The 16263-nt window shown below is 40.4% G+C and overlaps 1 protein-coding gene across 1 annotated transcript; it reads right to left on the reverse strand.

The window, feature by feature from the left end:
* Nucleotides 1-429: 429 nt before the first annotated feature.
* rph3aa (rabphilin 3A homolog (mouse), a) lies at nt 430-15980 on the reverse strand (the record flags this gene model as incomplete). Its single annotated transcript, XM_080018355.1, has 14 exons — nt 430-563; nt 705-801; nt 945-1026; nt 1117-1268; nt 10438-10491; nt 10578-10704; nt 10811-10920; nt 11980-12054; nt 12241-12320; nt 12784-12888; nt 13339-13510; nt 14465-14548; nt 15624-15753; nt 15856-15980. The coding sequence occupies 14 exons, from the start codon at nt 15978-15980 to the stop codon at nt 430-432; spliced, it is 1527 nt and encodes a 508-aa protein (XP_079874481.1).
* Between the last annotated feature and the right edge of the window lie 283 nt (nt 15981-16263).

Genomic DNA, 16263 nt, shown 5'->3' on the forward strand with positions numbered 1-16263 from the left:
AAGACAGAGGTCTGAAATAACGGGTACGATTCGTAAGAACCTGTCGAAAACAAATAAGAGGGTTTTTAGGTTCTGTCTGTTTTTCTGACTGTTCCAATGCGGTACTGAATTTTGTGTATTGCATTGGTGAGAAAAGACAACGTTTTCATATAGTAACACTAAACACGTTAGTAATGGACCAGATACATACTGCTGACTGTTTTGAGGTCATCTTACGAGAGACGTCTTACAGAGAATCACACGTACCATCCATTTTTTTTTTTGCTGGGTTGAAACAATGTAAATATCACATTTTACCTTGCGGCAAGGAACATAAAAGTAGAAGGATATGATCCTTACACCCCCGATCGGTTGGAGGGTAAAAGGATCTTTCCCTAAAATAACTGAGGAAAAAAATATATAATATACATTTAAAGGGGGAAAGAAGCCTCAATCTTCAAACTGTGCAGGGTTGTCGTTTAGTAGGACGTGCCAGCGCTCAATCCTCTTATCTTTGTTCTTGAGGCATTCGTACCAGTGCTTCAAGCACTCTCCCTTGGCCTGGATGCCTAACTGGCATCCACCTAGAAGTAAAGGGAAATGACAACCTTTTTTTATTCAATTGGACATTTGGACAGATTGATGAATGGATGGAGGTAGGGTGGATGGGTACACACGTGATGCAATTTTTATGATGCGATTTGAGCCAATTCAACTGAACTTACCAATAAAATCATTTGTTTTGCCCATGTCATAGTCCCAAACGGAGATATCCAGGGTTTTCTTGGCAAGTTCGCCATGCTTTATCTCATAACCAAACTCCTGTAACGCAACCATGAAATATGATCTCAAAGGTTAGTGCAAACTGCCGATTTGTAACCGAGGTCAACAGAAGACAACAAAGCATGCGCTACTCCATATAAGTCATCAAAAAGACAATACAAAAAATAAATACAACTGCTGACCTCATTGAATTCCGGATTGAGAGTCTTCTTTTTGGTCTGCGTTTTGTTTTTTGCTTTCTTCCCCATATCTGGCTTCAGGCATCTGTAACAAACAACAAGTCATTACACTTGGTTACACTAAACCTAAAATAATTATTGTTAATATATGTCAAAAGGGCACACAAACGCATACATTTTGACAAAGGGATCAGAGTATCCGTTAGAATCCATGGCAGCCAAATGAGCGCAGCGTATCACTCCCACCATCAGACGACTCTGCTGACTGTTGTACGTCAGGGACACCAGGATACGACCCCTCTCCTCACAATCCTCACCATCCTTCAGCTAGAGACAATTTACATACAGTTTACATATGGGCATAACCAATGAACAAGGTAATGTAACACATAGACACATACATGAAGCAAAAAAAGATGTGTAGCTTGCAGAGCTAGTTCTGTCAGACAACTTGACAGCGCCACAAGCTTCCACGCCCATAATGGGCCAGCCTATTTAAACAGCCAGTCCCTCCTGCTCTACCTGCTCGAGGCCTGCTTTGCTTCCTGCTTGCTCTACTTTTCTATCCAATGGGTGAGTTCAAGTTCATCACTCCTGTATTTCTAGTTCATGCTGTACACCTTAAGCCAGGAGAGATATGCAGTAGAGTCCAGACCCCAAAACTCAAATAACGCACGAAAAAATAAAGATGATTTTAAAGTTAATCTAAGGGCTGTCTATTAGAAATATTAATTCCTGTACTTTTTCTTTTTTTTGTTTATACTGTGTATATATATATATAAATGTTTATTTATTTCTCTATTTTATTTTCAATATATGCCCTACTTCTTAATTGAAATGTAAAACTATAGTCCCCATATATCTAATAAGTTCTTGCCATCCTTCTACTGTTGCTTGATGATTGTCAGGGTCGCCATGTACCCGTCTTTGTAACCACGCCCAAGCATATCCTCAACAGGCCCACATATTTTGACAGAAACCTCCCTTCGTCTTTGAAAACCAAAGACACCGTTCCTTGCTTGTGCTCGGCTGGGAAGAACCAGACGGACGGACAAAGTTATACTAAAATACTAAAATCATAATAGAAAAGCTGAGTTTTCGTACACGCTACTGCTACTATGTATATTTCCACAAGTCATCTACTGTGCTATATGGTTTTTGTTATCGATAATTAAAGTGTATACAGGTAGTCCTCACTTAATGGCCGAGTTCCGCTCCAGGTTGTTAAGTGAATTGGTCGATAAGCGAGGACCCGTGTTATTTCACAGTAAGGGGGTGTGGCCATTGTGAACGCTAGTGTAATGAATACTGACAGACTGCGGGAACGAGACTGACTCAGAACATACAGTGTATATAGTATATATCGTGTATATAGTGTATATGGTGTATAAAGTGTATATCAGCGATTCCCACCAGGGTATTACAAGAGGCACGCCAAATCATGGGCAAAACACAGATTTTATGAAAAAATAAATAAAAAATTATTAATTACAAAAACGTTTTTAAATGTAAAAAAAATAATAAAAAAATGTCATGGTATCTTTTCTTTAAAACCTTCAGAAATGCATCACAACTGATACACAGGAACTTGTGTAAGGGCGTACTACGTCCAAGCCGAACCACGATCGACGTGCACCTGTACATTTTTGAACTTGCGGTGATAATCAAAATGGATGGTTGGCAAGCATCAGCCTTACTGAAAATAAAAGAAGCCATTGGTACATTATCCATTAGCAAAGTCCACGGGACAGTCCAGCCTGCCAAACAAAAAAGAAAGGTTCGGAAAAAGCGCAGAATATTTATCATTGGGGTTTTTTTGGACAGGCATGGAAGACGGACCGTTACCGCTGTGCGTGGTGCGTTCCGAGATTTTATCAAACGAAGCTCTGAAGCTTCGTATACTGCGCCGTCACCTCGAGACTAAACACCAACAGGACATGTCCAAGCCGCTTGAATTTTTCGATTATAAACTCAAGGAGTATCAGGGAAAGAAAGTCATCGGAACATCATGTATGGGCATCGAGAACACAAATCCTGGTCTGTCCGACAGAGCTGTGCGACTTCTGAAGCCTTTCCCGACGACGTATCTCCGTGAGACTGGCTTTTCAGCGCTTGCGGCATTGAAGACAATATACAGGAATAAACTGAATGTTGAGCCAGATCTTCACCTTAGACTGTCGTCCCTGAAGCCAGACATCAAGCATTTGGTGTCTGCCGTGCAACATCAGCCTTCTCATGAGGTGAGTTCATATCACCCTGTTCTTGTTCGTTTTACGTTACGAACGTTACGCGAAGGTTCCATAGATATAAGGTTCTTTTTAACCCACCACTTTTTTAGTTTTACCACTACTGCACTGTATGTATAAGAATGCATATGATTGTTAAAATATAATCCCTCTGAGAACACACTGTTTGGCTCCCTTATTACTTCTGGTCGGATGTGGGCTGCGACCATTTTTGAGATTTTCAAGTGGGCCGTGGGTCCAAAAAGGTTGGGAACCGCTGGTGTATATAGTATACATAGTATATATAGTATATATTGTGTATATAGTATATGTAGTGTATATATAGCGTATATTGTATATATGATATATGGTGTATATAGTGTATATAGTGTATATAGTATATATAGCATATATGGTGTATGTAGTAAATATCGTGTATATTGTGTATATATAGTGTATATAGTGTATATAGTGTATAAGGTGTATATAGTATATATTGTGTATATATGGTACATATAGTATATATAGTGTATATAATATATATAGTATATATAATGTATATAGCATATATAGTGTATATAGTATATAAGGGTGATGCGCGATGAGATGCTTGACGCTGAGACGCCGCGGTATTACATAGTGTACAAGTACAGAGTACATAGTGTACAATACAGACTGGTCAGAGAGCTGGTAGTAAGTCCGAACGGTCGTTAAACAGGTAGGTCGTTAAATGAGGAGTACCTGTAGTGTGTAAAACATAGTAAGTAATATGGAAAGGGATTCAAGGAACAAGTAGGCAGTATCTATTTGCCTGCTAGGAATATCAATAAGCACTAACAGTTCAACATAATTAAGTGTCAATACAATGTAACTCAATGTCTGTTGATGATTATGATTGTGTAATTATCTCAGGTGATTTTAATATTCATGTTGACAATCAAACAGACCCAGATGCTCAACACTTCATTAGCCTATTAGAGGCATTTGACCTCACTCAGCACGTTTCTGGACCCACCCACAATAAGGGGCATACTCTGGACTTAGTCATATCAAAAGGACAAAATATCACTGTACCCTATGTCATGGATGTTGCTATTTCAGATCACTGTTGCATTTTCTTTGACGTGTCTACTCTTCCTGTACAACAGAGGGGTACCCGAACAATTTAAAAACCTATCATTAACAATAATACCACTGAAACCTTTAAGGGAATTGTAAATGAGTAACCGCTGTTCAAGGCATCATCAACTGAGGATCCTGTGAACAACTTCAACTCCAAAATACAAAATATCATTGATAAGATTGCACCTGTTAAAACTAAAAACATAGAAAAACGAAAAGCCCCCTGGAGAAATGGAGCAGTTATTAGGCAGCTTAAGAGAGAGTGTCGCCAGGCAGAACGAAAATGGAGAAAGACAAATCTTCAGGTTCATCATGAAATTTACAAGGATAGACTCAATCGATACAATATAGTAATTAAACAGGCCAGACGGTCTTTCTTCTCTAAAATCATTAATGAAAACCTCAACAATAGTAAAGTGCTCTTCTTCACTGTTGATCGACTTATTAATCCACCATCTACAACCCCGTCAGAGATGCTCTCCACTGAATAATGTGAGCAGTTTGCTACAGTCTTCAGTAACAAAATTATAGCTATCAGACAGAATATTAGAGCCTCAACATTCAGAAATGAACCTACCCTTCAGTTCCCCAGTAATCTGGCTGCTGCCATGTCTCATTTTGTCCCCTTAGACATAAAAAGACTGGATGATATTGTTGGTTGGCTCAGGTCCTCCACCTGCTGCCTGGAACCCCCTCCCACATTTTTCAAAACAGTTTTTAACTGCCTAGCACATGAGGTATTCAAAATTTTAAACAGCTCTCTTCAATCAGGTATATTCCCTGCAGCATTTAAAAAGCTGTCATTAAACCACTCCTGAATAACAGCAATCTCGATGCAACAGTTATTGCCAACTACAGGCCCATTTCCAACCTGCCGTCCCTCAGCAACATACTTGAAAAAACAGTTTACCTTCAGCTTAACAACTATCTAACCTCAAACAGCCTTTTAGACACCTATCAATCTGGCTTTCTACTTCACCATCGCACAGAAACAACACTTATTAAAGTTCTGAACAATCTACACACAAACACTGATGCAAAAATACGATCTGTTCTTCGGCTCCTGGATCTCAGTGCTGCCTTCGACACTGTTGACCATCAGATTTTATTCGCGAGATTACAAAAATGGGTCGGCCTATCTGGCCCGGTTCTAAATTGGTTCAAAACCTCCCTACAGGACAGGCAGTTCTTTGTGTCCATTGGAGATTTTGTGTCAGACAAAGTGGATATTGTATGTGGAGTGCCCCAAGGTTCAATTCTGGGACCATTATTGTTTAACCTCTATATGCTTCCATTGGCACATATTGTAAAGAAACACAAAATAAAGTACCATAATTATGCAGATGATTCACAACTGTGCATATCCCTATCTCCTGATGACCTACTCCCCATACACTCTCTCACTCACTGTATTAATGATACTAATGCATGGATGTCAAATAACTTTTTACAACTGAACAAAGACAAAACAGAAATACTCATCTTTGGTGCAAAGGCTCAAAGACCGAAAATTGCAGCTCATCTTAGTTCTCAAGTTAGCAAGAATGAAGCCAAAGATCTGGGTGTAATCATAGACGGAGATCTAAATTTAAAGAGCCATATAAATCAAATCACAAAATCAGCCTTCTACCATCTAAAAAACATTTCAAAATTAAGAGGCTTCCTGTCAAAAGCAGACTCCGAAAAATGTATCCATGCATTCATAACGAGTAAACCGTGCCACCGTGTGGCACGGTGGCACGGTGGCACTGCTGCATTGCACTGCTGCCTCACAGCAAGAAGGTCCTGGGTTCGATTCCCGCCTGGGGCGCTGTTGGCACCGTGCTCCGGCGGGTTATCTTCCAAAAACAGGAGCCTTTCTGTGTGGAGTTTGCATGTTCTCCCCGTGTTCACATGGGGTTTCCTCCACCTCACGTCAGTAAGGACCCCCACCAAAAACAAGCACCCATCATCGTCTGACCAGCGATGGACACTTATCACCTGGTCCCCGGGCGCGTCCACGTACGCTGCCCACTGCTCCTGGCTGTGCCCCCGGAGGAAGGACAAGCCAGGATGGGTCAAAAGCAGAGGAGCCATTTCACCGGCCACCATCAAGCATGTGCATGTGTGTGTGTGTGCAAGCATGTGTTGTGGAGTGTCGTGTGATGATTAAAGACTGTTTCTTCTAAAAAAAATAAAATAAAAATAAATTGGACTACTGTAATGGCCTAATTACCGGCCTCCCGAAATCAGCTGTGCAGCGGCTACAGTTGAGGTGTCTGGAAGGTTCGAGGTGAATAGGTCACTGAGCTCCCAAAGCTGAGCTATAGTGTGGTCATAATATGAACTATGTTACTATTAGATGTATTTCTTCCATGTCTTACGGAGAACAAAAATAACAACGGGTCTATTCAGAGGCCCTATGGGAAAGGGAATTGTGTTGATTCTTCCAGCTCAACCAGAGGAGGAAATGTTTAGATTTATGACAAGACAGAGGCTGAGCGGGCACCTATGGGTTGGAACCAGATATGGTATGTTATCTCTGTACAGCTTTAAAAGCGAGTGCAGAGCGTCGCTTGGCAGAGATTCCATCCGGCTCGGGTCTCTCCTGGACGTCCTAGGCAAGTCTGGTTTGATGCTGATTTGTGTAATAAAACTATTATTTTAATCAAGTCAGCGTCAGCGGTCACTCCTTCATTCTTCAACACATCACATTCATCAAGAAACTACACAGTTAATCCAAAATGCGGCTGCACGCGTTCTCACTGGGTCAAAAAAGTTTGAACATATCACATCTGTTCTTAGATCTCTACATTGGCTCCCTGTTAAAACTAGAATTGATTTTAAGATTCTGCTACTTGTATATAAAGCTATAAATGGCCTTGCACCTCAGTATATAAAATAAATGCTAATTATACACGAACCAGCAAGAACTCTCAGGTCCACAGGCAGTGGTCTTTTAACTATCCCTCGTACCAACTCTAAAGCAGGAGAAGCTGCCTTCTGTATCTATGCCCCAAGTAAATGGAACACCCAACCGAGGGACCTTAGAGATGCCCCCACACTGAATACTTTTAAAAGCAGGTTAAAAACCTTGCTGTTCGCTACAGTCTATGACTGACTGACTGACGTCTGTCTGTCTGTCTGTCTGGCTGCTAACCTTATACCTAAACTTAACCCTCGCTTACCTTATGGCTAAAATTAAGCAACTCTAACCCTAACTTAAACACCTCTAAACTTATACCTCAACTTAACCGTCTCTAACCTGAGTGACTTCTTTGGTTCGGGTGAGAGCTACCACTTCCGGTTCCGGTGACTTCTCTGCGTGTGCGTTGCTGTTGTCTTTTTTTGCTGTTGTTTTTTGTTGCTGCTGCTGGAGTTGATGTTGCTGCTGCTGTTGTTGTTTGGTGGCTGCTGCTGCTACTGCGGCTATTTCTGTTGCTGTTGTTGTAGTTTCTGTTGTGATATTACAGTGGGAGGATTATAAGAAGGGTGTGTCTTTGGAGAGATAGTCAAAAGGATCTCCCTCCCGAGGTCTAATTGAAAACTTAGGGACGCTAATTAAAGGACCGTGACTGGATTAAGATGAAATGGTCCACACAGTTGAAATTCCCGTTTACGGTGAGGGCTGCCACTTCCGGTTCCGGTGACGTCTTTGCTGTGCGTTACTTCGTTGAGATGAGATGGTACACACTGTTGACTCAATACAGATGAGGAGATTTCTGGTTCCGGTGAGAGCTACCACTTCCGGTCCCGGTGACATCTTCGCTTGTGCGCTGTTGCTGTTGCTGTTCTTGTTGCTGCCGTTGTCTGCTGCTGGTATGGACACTGCTGGTGTTGTCGTTGCTGCTGCTGCTGATGCTGTTGTTGTTGCCATTAACCTTATACCTTAACTGGTGTTGTCGTTGCTGCTGCTAACCTTATACCTACACTTAACTCTCGCTTACCTTATACCTCAACTTAACGTAACCTTATACCTCGACTTAACCATCTCTAACCTGAGTGACCTTTCCAGTTCCGGTGGGAGCTACCACTTCCGGTTCCAGTGACGTCTTTGCGTGTACGTTGCTGCTGTTGTTGTTGCTGCTGGTGTCGATGTTGCTGCCGCCGCTGTTGCTGTTTCTGTGGCTGTTGTTGCTGCTGTTGTTGTTTTCTGTTGCTGTTGCTGCCACTGTGGTTGGAGTCGCTTTTATTGTTGTTTTTGCTGTCTTTGTTGTTGCTTTTGTTGTTGCTGTTGTTTCAGGGGCATTTTTTTGTAATGACGGGCTGACAACTTCGTTCTCTCTTTCTTTTTTGTATGTCTTTGTAAAGCGCATTGTGTTGCCCTGGTATGAAATGCGCTCTATAAATAAAGTGTGACTTGATTTGACTTGACTTGACTTGTTTGTAAGTTTCAATTGTAAATACAAATAAAAACAACAACAACAACAATAATAAATAAAGCTTCAGGCAGCAATATGCAGGGTCCAGGGTAGTCGACCTTTCATTAAAGTTCAATGGAACAAGTGTGCTTTGGCTCTCTATTCCAGTGTGTTTTGTAACTGCAGAAGTTCATTCGTTCCGGCCTGGTTACAGTGTAATTCTATGATCGGGTGGTGTGTTTGCGGTTGTGTGTGGGTTTCCTACTCTGCAACTAACGGTGGTTATCTTTCTGAAGTAGGGCTGCGTGATTATGGCTAAAATTAAAATCACGATTATTTTAGTCAATATTGTGATCACAATTATGTATCACGGTTATTATTCCATTTTGTGGAACAAAATTATTTTATGGCACTTTGTAAATCAACAGAAAACTGCCTTCACAATTATATATGTATTTTATAAACCTATAAATAAATAACTAAGGTAAGTGGTTTAACTGACTTCAATGGTAGGCAATATATAATTAAATGAATTGTGTGTAGTGGGCTTCACCAAAAACACAAAAAGAATGAAAATATTTATAAACACATACACAATAAATACATGTTTGTTGTATTATGTATTATGTTGGTTATTGTTACCAGTCATTATAATTCAGGAAGATTGTATACATTGAGATCTCTGGAATGTCTATTTATTCTCCAGGGATATTAATCTGTATTTATTTAGTAGAACTTACTCTGGTGCGTGTTGGTTGTCTTCAGAAGTGTATATTTTTTTTTTTACGTTTATTATGCTGCACTTTGTTACTTTGTTTTCCAATTGCCTTCTGGTAATACTTTAACTTAATTTATTTCAAGCATAATAAAGGTTAACAGTGATAAAATAATATTGGTTAAGAGTTTGTATCTTATATTTCTTTAGTTAAAGTCCAATCACCACTATATCTGCAGGATGCATAAATTATTTACTTAACCACACATGAATAATTGGGATCAGACATAAAAAACAAGGGCTAGGAGAAAAATAATAATAAAAATCGGAACAAAAACAATAGGGTTCTAATAACAATGAAGATAATAATTATAATAATAATTATTATAAATATAGCTGCAGGCAGCAATACATTGGGTCCATTATTGACACCAATAACAAATTTTCGAGTTCCCATGAAACGTAACATCAGTTCGTCCTGTAGCTCCTCTCTACATCAGCATGACTACTAAAAGCTTCCTGGATCATGTAGTGTGGACACAAAGGAAAGGTTCTTGCAAACGTTCTCAGAAATGTACTTCACAAAAACACTTCTGTGACCAATTATAGTTTTTCGGGTTTTGTTAAACGCAGCATCGGCTGAAATTCTCTGTCTTCGCGTAGCGAGTGGCTGGATGCAAATGAGTTGCGAGAGACAAAGCTTGGACTTATATAACTTCGGATGATGATGTCACAAAGCGGGCCGCTCCAGATACTAATAAAATTGGCTCAACGTTTTTAGACTTGTCATAAAGATTATGACAGTTTTTCACTGATTTCTGCTCCAACTCCAACAACAAGACGTCTGAAGCGTCCAGGTTCTGACGAGACCTCAATCATGTCTGCATACTGCCGTTGTCGTGTTTCAGATACTTTGAGCCCAAAAAACACAGAGAAGATGCAGGCTGGACCAATAATAATAATAATAATAATAATAATAATAATAATAATAATAATAATAATAATAATAACAACAATAATAATAATAATAATAATAATAATAATAATAATAATAATAATAATACATAATAAATGATTTAAAAAATATTTCTTACATCATCCTCATAGAGAGCCATGCCCCTGGCTGGACCCCCTACAGCCTTCTTCACCTTTAGAGATGGAGAAGTTCAAGAGTATAAAAATCTATTTCAGAGTACGTATGTTCTGCGACAGGATGGGATGCCGTCGGACTCACCGGGATGACCCTCTCCAGGCAGACATTGAAACTCTTTTTCTGGTTGAACTTCAGCTTCTTCAGCGGCACACGGGTCTCCCCGATGAACTCGTTGTGGCCAAACTTGTCCTCGTCACTGACTGAAAGCCTGAAGACATGGACAGACAGAGCTCTGTGTTGAATCTGAACATATGAGATGTGTGCATGAGAGAGGAGCGCACAGGGGAAAGAGTGGATTCGAAATGGGATGTTACCGGAGGGTTTTGCGAGTCATCTCTTCATCTGTGATGCCGTGGTAAACCAGAGTCTCGTTCCATGCAGGATTCAGGGTATTTTTCAGCGTCTTGGTGCGAAGCTTATTAGACTTTGGGACAATGACACAGATAAAAGACACAAATATGAGAGACATTTCCTTTCCATCTATCTATCCATCTATCTATCTATCTATCTATCTATCTATCTATCTATCTATCTATCTATCTATCTATCTATCTATCTATCTATCTATCTATCTATCTATCTATCTATCTATCTATCTATCTATCTGTCTATCTATCTATCTATCTATCTATCTATGTATCTATCTATCTATCTATCGAGAGAGAGAGAGAGAGAGAGAGAGAGAGCGAGATATCAATATATACAAACTAAGAGATGAATAGCATCGATGAAATTCATTAAAAAACTGAAAGAATTTCATTCAAATTTAATTTAATAAACAGTACTGTCATTATTAGACATTTCCATATGCTAATTTCCCCACGCTGCACCTATTTGTTTATTATAGGATTATTATATTATTTCTATTATACATTTCATGGAAAATAGCCAGACTGTATTTTCTTGAGCTGTTCAATATGAATTTATAACTTTTTGTTGTTGCTGTTGGTGTTGTTGTTGAACTGTTCATTACTTTTTTATATACAGTATATATTTGTGAATCTAGTTCTTTTCTTCCCACTCCGTACTTCACGTTCCCCACTGAGCTGCTGCAACGCCTGAATTTCTCCTACTGGGGTCAATAAAGTACTATCTTATCTTAGAATAGCTACAATACAACACAATACAATACAATGAAATACAGTACAGTACAATATAATATATTATTTACTCATGACCATGTTAATAAAAACTACAGGGCAGGGAATTTTGTTTTATTGGATGCTGTGGAAGTTAGAGAAGCAGGACTATTTTGTGCAATTTATAGCACTTCAGAAACATTAAACATTAAATACCAGATTAAATACCAGTCATCATGGCACCTTTTCGAGCTCTTTATGTTATTGCAATCACAAAAGTCTGAAAATGTGAATAATCGCTTTAGTTTTAGTGAGCTAAAATCACGTAATATTGCACGTAATATTGGAATGCAAATAAATGAATGGATGGTGACCACAGGGTGTTAGAAGGAATGTGTTTATACCTTACTGGCGCCGGGTAACAGGTGCAGTTTGACATAGGGATCAGCGAGCCCATTTGAGTCCATTGGTTTTAGACCCTGATGAGAAATGAATACACAAAAGGAGTCAGCATGAATGTGAATTCATATATATATTGTTGTTTTTCGTTGGTCATGTCCAGAAATGAGCGGACAGTTACATCTTGAGGCTAAATGTTAAGATTACAAATCAGGGAATTATTACACAATGATCACACATGAATTACAAATACAGTGTCTTTTTACCTTGGCCTTGACAATGCAACAGTGCAGGGCATTGTTCTCCTGTTCGTAGAGGAGGCTGAAATGCAGGGAGCCCAGGGTGGCTACGGGACGACACCACAAAGACCAGAGGGAAAAACAACGACACCTGAATCGTAACTGAGTAAAATATTAGAGATTTTCTTACCGCAGTCACAAGTTCTAAGAAGATAAATTGCTTTCTGGAGTAAGGGATGTGATGAGATGTTGGCTGTATAAAACAAGCCAATGTGAAATAAGAAAGTTATCTGTCAGGGCTATAATCAAGCTATAATAATACTACTAATAATAATACTAATACTAATACTAATAGTACTACTACTACTACTACTACTACTATTAATAATAATAATAATAATAATAATATTAATATTAATAATAATAATAATAATAATAATAATAATAATAATAATAATAATAATAATAATAATAATAATAATAATAAATAAATAAACAAACAATTAAATAAATTATACATTAAAAAAAAAATTAGTGTGAGTGTGATGTTATCAGAGCAGTATATCTTACTGCTGTCATCGGAATCGTAGTCATTGTCGTCTCCGGTTTGATCCGGCAGGGATCGTGGAGCGGTAGTGCTGCGGGCTGGTGCAGAACTGGCGCCAGGAATGCCCACTGCGACAGGGATGCAAGGAGCAGTTTGCCCCTGCACTTCCAACTCTGCGACCTCTCTCGCCGAAGATCTACTTTCCACATTTGTTGCCAGTGCTATAAAATGATCACACACAGCAGTACATAATATACCCTTGTCCATTATTTCCTTTTAATTTGTATGGTGACATGTTGATGCTTGAATTTAAGATCAATCGTTGAATGCCCCTCACGCTTAAATTCCAAACACGTGGCCGGGTCGGCTGTAGTTTCCTGTAAACGGGTTCGAGTGGGTTTGGAGGCTGTCCTGGGCGCGGCCGTTGCGGGGGACTGGCTCTCAGTGCGGCAGCCCTGCAGTGTTGCTCCAGCCCGTTGTTCCGATCCACAGGGTTGGCGTTGCAGTTCTGAAATAGGAACTGAGGTTTAGATACAACTCGGTCAATCAATCACAATCCCGTCCAATCAATCAAATACCATTGCCAATCGCCGTCCCGTGCTCTGGGCGATGTCCCACGGGGTCTTCTGGGGTCGGGTCCTGAACCGCCGGCCTGGTATTTGGCTGGCTGGGGCGCGAGAGGGGGAAGGGATCGGGCAGTACCTGCTGAGTCTGGCCCTTGAAGAACCAAGCCCCTGATCGCTTCTGTATCTGAACGAGGTGATGAGAAAAGGTTTTATAATAACCAATTTCATGTATGTCCGAAAAAAACAACTAGAAAAAACATTTGCACAACCACCAGAATGTGATTTTGTTCATATAGAAGTGTATGTTTACTCTCACATCTTGCTTACTGCTTAATGCGTATATTTAATGTCAGGTTTATTGTACGTCACCATTTCTATCTCAAGCTCATCTTTCTGCTTCACTGTGTATTTCATAAGTTATTGTATAGGTTTGGTGTGTACTGCCATATTTCTATATATTTCTATTGAACACATTTAAAAGTTAGGTTTATTGTTATTCTTTCCCAACCTATCTATCTATACGAAGCGATGACAGTACAAGCCGTGAAAAACTGTGCAATAAACTGTGCAATACTCTCTGATAACACTGTAATAAGTTAGTCTAACCCATCCGTTATTAGCTGGGGACGTACTGTTTCATATATGCATATTATTATTATTAATATTGTCATTCATCATGTCCAGAAATATCCTACCATATTAAGCATAAGCATTCTTTCTCTATGCCACTGTCTGTTTGTACCAGCTATCACCATGACAAATTCCTTCCTCTTTTTAACATTTCACTCATTGCTCATCATGGGAACAAAACAGTCTGTATGTATCTATCTGTATGACGTGGTGCATGACTGACAGGAAGGAGCATTTATGTAAGGAGGCCACCTTCCCTGAGGGAAAACCCACACCAAAAAACAGAGCCGTCATTAACATATTACTGTATAAATGAATCTCTACAAATGAAAAACTAAAAAGCGGCGTCGTTTTTTATTATGGAAATGTAAAAGCACATTTGTTTGGTCCTAAGCAGTGACCTAAAAAATAAAAACTGTAAGCGACATCATGATCAAGGTAGGTCCCTCGGTCCTGGCTACGTATTCATCCATTCACCCGTCGCACTGTCCTCACTTCTGTCACTCACCTCTTGTTGTTCACTGCAGATCCTGCAGAGCCACACAGGACACGACCGGCTGTTACTCCAAATCCCACATTTATTACACATATGCTGCAGAGGCAAATCCATAGAGAGCACACACACACACACACACGCACCCACGCACACGCACACATGCGCACACACACACACACACACACACACACACACACACACACACACACACACACACACACACACACACACACACACACATGTCCACAAGCGTAAACATACACAGATTGGTCTCTGGTGGCAGGTGCACAGAGCATATACTTTTACAGTTCAGATGGCATTAACCTTTTGTTGGGAATTGGGAGCAGAAAGAAGACACAATAATGTGCACAACGCGAGGAAAGTACACCGAGTGAGCACAGCCAATTGGCCATTTATCCCCACAGTAAATCTCCCTGGATCTATAAGACAGTTTTTCTCAGCCGCTGTGCCTTGGCACATTGGTGTGCTGTGAAAAATGTGCAAATTTCACACAATTAAATAAATAATGGGATTGAGCTTTTGTGTTTCAAGATCAAAATTGCAAGGCTGTACCAATTAATCAAATTCACCAGTTCCAGTCATCAGAACAAGTTTCACGCTGAAAATGACGACTATTTGTAGCGATGAAAGCTTCGACTCTATTTTGAGATTCGGTTCTTGACGAGTCACTCAGCAAAACGAGTCGTTCGCTTTTTTTTCCACGACTCCAGATTAGATTTAGTTGGTTGAATGCACACTGAGCGAGGGAGGACTTCCAGTGAACGATGAACAAGAGTTCATTATTTTCAGTTCAGGAATCAAAGATACACTCACTCGCTCAGGAGTCTGGAGCCACTCTTATGTCCGAGTGGCTCCAGTGACTCCCCGGTTAAGAAGAGTTTGCAACTCTTGCGTCACTATTAGTAGGCCATTATAATAACACAGTTCTACATGTCTCTGACGTCTTGAGCGGGACCGTGTGTGGGACAATTTCCGTGGGCCGTGGGACAATTTCATTGTAATTAAGTGTGCTGTTAAAAAGTGGAAGAGAAAAGGTTTGGAAACACTGCTGTATGACACTATAGGAAGTACAGGAGTAATAACTCTGTATGGTGGGCCTTCTGTTCCTTTCACCCGTTCTCTGGTGCGATTGCTTTTCCTGGCCACCAACCTTTCTGCACTGGACACAGAGGACGGGTGAGACTCCCTGGGGCCCAAAGGACTCCCCGCACAGCAGGCAACGGGACTGTCCATCGCCGCACGCCGTCTTCCTTATATTGTCCAGACGATTGGCGAGACGGCTGAAAGACATACGATCACAGTGGCGTCAGAACGCTGCACGACGGTGCACTTTGGAGATGTTTTGGAATACGAAAGAAACAACAGGCCACATCTCGTCTCACCCGATCCTCTCCTGCTCCGTTGCCTCCATCATGGAAGCGCGTGCGATCACGTTGTTGATGATCTCCTTCTCCTCATTGGTGAGGTCCTCCACTCCCGGGAGTCCCCCCGACATGTTCTTCGCCATTTTAGATCACGGTCCCTAAATCACACAGATACAGCCGAGGATTATTTAGACACCGACAAATACCAACAAAATTAAAATCTGCCCGGTCTCTTTGTTCGCAGTTTGGCACATTGATCGATATCGATCCCAATTTGGTCCGATCGGAACATGCGTCAAGTGCCACCATCAGGCCAAAGTTGCACTTTTCACATGGTCATATCCCGCATCCACAGTCACAAACTTGTGTGTCATACAATATGTCTCCTCATCAACTTTGCCTGAGCGACCATTGAATTCCGGCAAT

Source organism: Zeus faber, assembly GCF_960531495.2.
Source record: "Zeus faber genome assembly, chromosome: 17".
Taxonomy (NCBI): Eukaryota; Metazoa; Chordata; class Actinopteri; order Zeiformes; family Zeidae; genus Zeus; species Zeus faber.